Raw genomic sequence first — 5,751 nt, forward strand, 5'->3', positions numbered from 1 at the left:
ATCATTTTTATTGTGAAGGTTGTTAATCATGGATATTATCATCTTCATTATTTTAATTTTAGAGAAATACATGAAACAGTTTCATTAAAATTTCATTAAGTAATATATAAAACAATTTCATAACCATATATGAAACAATTTCATAAAAAAAAGTATTATATGAAACAATTTAATGAAAAAATTTCATAAGATTAAACAATAAAATCGATGAATGAGAGTAGTTTTTACGGTTTTTACAAATTGGAGTGGTTTTCATTTGATCGCTTCTCTATATATATATATTAAAAGAACAACCAATAATGATAAGGTGGATTCATATATCAAATATAATATTGATTCTTATTAATTTGATATATAAATATAATCATCGATTCATTTAGCTAACTTCAGTAATTTTAAAAAAGATTATTGTCACCATGCAACGCATGGTGTCAAACACTAGTTTTCATTAAGTTAAAAACCTGTCATTTTCATTCGTCTTAACCAAAGAACCCCTTAATTACTACAATTAACAACCGTCCATAATCCATGTTAACTTGCACCATCTTGTATTAGAATCATTTTTTTCACCATTCAGTTAAAAACATTCATATTTATTTATCACGAGTATTGATGTTTTTTACAAAATTAATTATTGATCTATTGGTTAGTTCATTACTTCTTTTATATGACGTTCAGTGTTTGAATCTCTTATCCCAATTTTCTTCCGATGATATAATAAACCTTAAATTAAAAGATAAAAACTAAGAAAATGATACGAGTGAGATCAAAATGCGTGCCCGTAAGGGGAAAAACACCGTCCATACCAACTCAACAAAGAGAAACTTGTATTATTATTATTATTATTAATAAAATAATACAACTATACAATGACATAATTGAATTGACATCTTTCATGAGAAAGAAAGGCACCTTATATAGTGGGCCCGTTCTTGGTGTTGGGGAATTCAAGTGTGTTCATATGTATATAAGTGGTGAACAAAGGAATAGATATTGGAAAAGTTATACATACGTTTCTTTCTCCAAGACCTTTTCTTATTGTAACTCTTAACTCTATATATGAATATGATTATGAACGGAAATTAGCTAGTTAAGCAACTTCACATCTTGCTACCCCTACCAATTAAAATATTTCCATAAGGAACCTTCTGTTCTACCCTTATCAAATCACGAGACGCCAAAACTGCAATCACACATATTCCACGCACAATATATAATTAGCATTTCAAAATGAACAAGAGTATGAAACATACATACCACAAGTCTGATAAAATAGACAGGCAGCCTTTATCCTGTTCAATCCTAATGCAAGCTGGTTAAGTGATTCGGTTTCACCAGATCCCGGTGTATCAAAATGCGTCTTCAGTTGCCTGCGCATCAGTATCACTTCCACATATTCTCATTTAACCAACACAAAATAATAATAAAGTAGTATTGCAACATACATGCGGATAGACTCGGTTAACTTCTCGACCGGTGGATCAGGTAGCGGGACTTTTTGGGTTTGTGTTACTCCTCCACTTTCTACTAACAGGTCTGAACGATTCTAAATTAGGACTAGTGAGTGAACTAGATATAATGGTAGAAAATGAATGAAGACGAAAGGCCAAACCATAACCATTTTCAGATAGTCTAGCCAACTTGAAATTTGGATCAGGATGATCCCATGACACCTCCTCTGCCACTGGTTCAAGGCTACTCCCACTTCTTCTAGATGATGACAAACCTCTCTTCTTGTTGGACCTGCATGCATCAACCAATTACTCACAACCTACCCCTAAAATCCATTATGCATTACATTTAGTCACTCACTCGCTAACCTTCCAGAATTGACATCTGACATAAACCCATGTCCTGATTCTGAGCTTCCTATGGATCTAACTTCCCCACCTGTTACTTAAAATAACACTTAAAAACCGTTGCCCACTAAACTAAGTGTTGACTTATAGATATGAAAAAGTTGAGCATATATACCAGAATTTGAAGGAGTAACTATCATGTCAGCTTCAGCTACTGTCCCACTTACTCCATTGTTCATAAGGTTGGCTCTCAGCTCTTCCATCAGGATTTCAGAAGGCATCTCCATAATATTTTCCCTTGGCTTCTCTATGGATAGCCCCAATGACCCTGAACCAACTCCACTATGCCCCTCTTCAAAAGGCTAAAGATTGAAATACTAGATTATGAGGAGGAATTGCCACTATTGACTAGACAAATGCAAATGCAAATGCTTGATTCCTTACAAATCTTGTTTGCACATCATAATCGTTTCCTTCTGGAGGTGATGATGATGATGGTGCTGGTGCTGGTGGGTGAGGTGGTGAGGTTTTCCCTGAAATCACATTGCTAATTACTCCACTATGATACCAACAACACCTGAACTCAGAAGTAGGTTATTGTTAGAGGAGACAAACCAGAAGGAGAATGATGCGAAGGTTGAGTACTTCTCATCCATAGTTTTAATAGAGGAAGGGGATAATAGATATCCCCATTTCCATTTGTATGTAAGCCACAAACTAGAGCAACTGGTGGTAGATCCATGAGTCTGGCCATCTTCATAGACCGCATGCTGCCCAAGTGCTGTAATCATATAGCAAAAATAGAACACTGGGCATTATATATTTGTGGTTAAACAAAAAACTACTACTCAGATCAACAAATTGAATACCTTTCATGAGCTATAAGATGTCATAGAAAACAAATAATTTTTAAGCACAAGTAGCAAGTTAGTTATGTATCAGTGGATGTGAGTTTAAGTGACATGAACATAGGTTCTGAAGTGTTTTGTACTTGAAACGTGCATATTATCAATCAAAACCGTACTTTTCTCTTTCTTCCTCTTCTTGAGCCGATATCAGAAGTCTTTTGAAGCCATGATTGGTACATCTGACCAGGGATTATTGTTTGTTCATAATCCATGACAGGAGCTGGGCACTTTCTTCCTCTTCTTACAGGTGGTTTTTGCCTCTGTCGACTATCCTGGGCCTACAATATTCATTGTTCCTTTAAACCAATTCATATGCTTACAAGTTATGGTGGCAACGAATAACACGAAGATTAACCTTGCTGTCATTAGATTGGTGATTGGAATGATCTCCTGGATGCTGCTCGTGAATCTCATTGGCTACATTAAGAACCTGTAGGTCAGTAACTATCCGTACAAATAGCTTCCTAGCCAAATTGTTAGTCTTAATTGCACAAATACTAGGAGCATCTTATGCATTTTTCAGCCTTCCTCATACATTCATCCTCTTTTACTTTTTATTTGGGCACTTCCCTTTGCTCCTAGATCTCCTACCAGCAGATATAAAGTTGGTCTCATCTCTAGTATAGAGGTTATTAGCAGACAAAACACCCATAACTTTGAGGCACCTTATGAACTGTCAGCTAACACAAGACCAAAACTTGAGATGATAAACCGATACTTACGGATTTGAGCTTCATCTTGTAGAGGTGGAGAGGGCACAAGACTAGGCATGTCTGCATGGCCATGAGAAGGATAATTCACTTGTGTGTCTTCGTCCCCTTCAATGTCAAACCTGTAATATCATCGAGTGCCAATTTTTCTACAAGTTATGCTCAATTTTCTATCTGCAAAATCGCTTATGAAAAATATGAAGTATATATTATATATAATTAAGGTTGTGTATGAATTTTGATTATAACTCAATTTGTGAAACCAGTTACTAGCAAGGATAAACTGTGTTTATCAGCTTAAAAATAAGGAACACGTCCACGTTAGTTTCTAACAGAAGAAATGTAGCAGTACAAGGATAGACTGATACAATAAAGTCTCCATTTGCCAATACAAATATACAATATCCTACAAGCACAAGTACTACCCACAACATAAGACCTTTCAGAAAATTAACATTATATTCACAACTAAATAACCAACCTCTCAAACTGTCTGAAGAGACCTGCATCAGCCTGGTATGAATCATACAGCTCACATAGCGTGATATCAGCGAAATCAGCTGAGAGAACAAAGAAATCATCAGGGGAAGTTTGACAATATGAAAATATGTGTCTGCAAGCAGATATATCTACAACTAATTTCAGATGAAGTTAGAAAACCTTGATGATGATCCTGAGGCAGATCAGCTTCACTCAGGTTGTGGCTGACGTAGGGTTCATCTATGCTGTCAAGTTTCTGCACAAAAGAAAAGGCCCAATACTGTTTTTGAACGTTGACGTAGAAAAGAAAAGTGAAGGAGATGATCATTCTTATCCCTTCAATGGACAAATTTACCATTGCAAAATAAGAATTTTTCTGGAACCCCATTAGTGTCTCTGAGTTAGAAAATTGAAGAGGTTGCTCAATCTCTCCTAGGTCTGTTGGTTTGTTTTCAGGGAGTGTAACAGCTTCGTATCTACCATAACAAAACAATAGATAAAATAATTCAGAACCTAGGAATCAAAATCCATGGATTCCAATTTCCACAAACGAATCTACATCAATAAAATGCATTGGGCAGAACTACAAAGCCTTAATAAGAATCCTACTGATGTCCCATATCAAATGAAACTGCATTAGTTGGTGTTTTTCTGATCATAATCTTGCTATGGCTGTTATATGCTAGGGTTTTCCCTGTGTTTAAAATTTAAGCAAGATTCAAAAGCATAATGCTTCATATCACACGGAATTTGAGATGTATATCCTAAGGTTATTTAACTATGCCTCCGCATACTCGTTCAAATTGAAACTAGGAGATAGATGGATATAAATACCTTACCTAACTCGGTTATTATCTAGCCAATTTTAATAGAAAAACACAGCAAAACTGACGATATCAATATAAGAAGATGGAATTTATGACTTACTTCGCCTGAGACTTGCCCTTAGGAAGTATGGTAGGATCTCGAACAGCTTTAACCTTCCATGCTTCGTTGATTTCCACCTGTAAAATTCATTTCTCCATGTTTTTATAAAGTAAATAGAAAGCCAAATCAGAAATCGCGAAACAGAGTTGAGAGTGCACCAGAAGACGCGTCACATCCTCTGTAAATAACAAAAATCACAGTTGTAAATAGATTAATTGCAATTTGTAGCAAGAAATCATACAAACACGTAAATGAATAAAGCACATTGATGAGAATCACCATAGAGAAGTTTCACTTTACGCTCGTATACAATGACGACTCCACCTGAGAATGGAACAAAGCGATTTGACAAAAATCAATTTCAATCCCAAATACGTCGATGAATCTGATTGACAGCGGTTAACTAAATTACCCATGAGGATTCCGGATAACCTGAGAGCCATTGGAACTGATGGATTTAATATTTCTTCACTGTAATTTTACAGTCAAAGTAAAATCATCAACTAGACAAGCGAAATAGAAAACAGAGGAAACCCAATTAATCAATCAATGAAAACCAGATGTTGATGATGTTAAGCTTGTCGAGCTTCCTCCGATTGATTTTCGCGTGCATTGTCGCCGCCATCCTTATCAACACAGATGCATTCAAACATACCAAAAAACCACATCAACATATACACATAACTTAGAAATCAATCAAAACACCAACGACAAAACTAAAATAATTTGCAATAACGCGTCGCTTAATTGAAAACACACAATCACAAACAACACCGTAATGTTTTTCACACGTCAAAAAAAAAACTAAACGAATATGACTGTTAACAACTGCAGTAATGCTTGAATCAAACTGAAATCCACACAAATTCCATACCAGATTTGTCCCAGAGGAGCTTTGCGTGCAAGGAGCTGGTGAGAGTAAAACAT

General features: G+C 35.6%; 1 protein-coding gene across 1 annotated transcript; it reads right to left on the bottom strand.

Annotated features, from left to right (window-relative positions):
* Positions 1-1,100: 1,100 nt before the first annotated feature.
* Positions 1,101-5,751, bottom strand: LOC112526148 (sister chromatid cohesion 1 protein 1). Its single transcript, XM_025136544.1, has 20 exons — positions 5,699-5,751; positions 5,382-5,450; positions 5,237-5,295; positions 5,104-5,148; positions 4,983-5,002; positions 4,825-4,901; positions 4,253-4,373; positions 4,078-4,153; positions 3,899-3,977; positions 3,430-3,539; positions 3,063-3,124; positions 2,824-2,985; positions 2,415-2,580; positions 2,244-2,332; positions 1,975-2,161; positions 1,821-1,890; positions 1,619-1,743; positions 1,446-1,536; positions 1,258-1,370; positions 1,101-1,183 (listed from the first exon to the last, which is right to left on the bottom strand). The coding sequence occupies exons 1-20, from the start codon at positions 5,749-5,751 to the stop codon at positions 1,101-1,103; spliced, it is 1,857 nt and encodes a 618-aa protein (XP_024992312.1).

This window comes from Cynara cardunculus, assembly GCF_001531365.2.
Source record: "Cynara cardunculus var. scolymus isolate 2C chromosome LG 13, CcrdV1, whole genome shotgun sequence".
In the NCBI taxonomy this organism is placed as follows: Eukaryota; Viridiplantae; Streptophyta; class Magnoliopsida; order Asterales; family Asteraceae; genus Cynara; species Cynara cardunculus.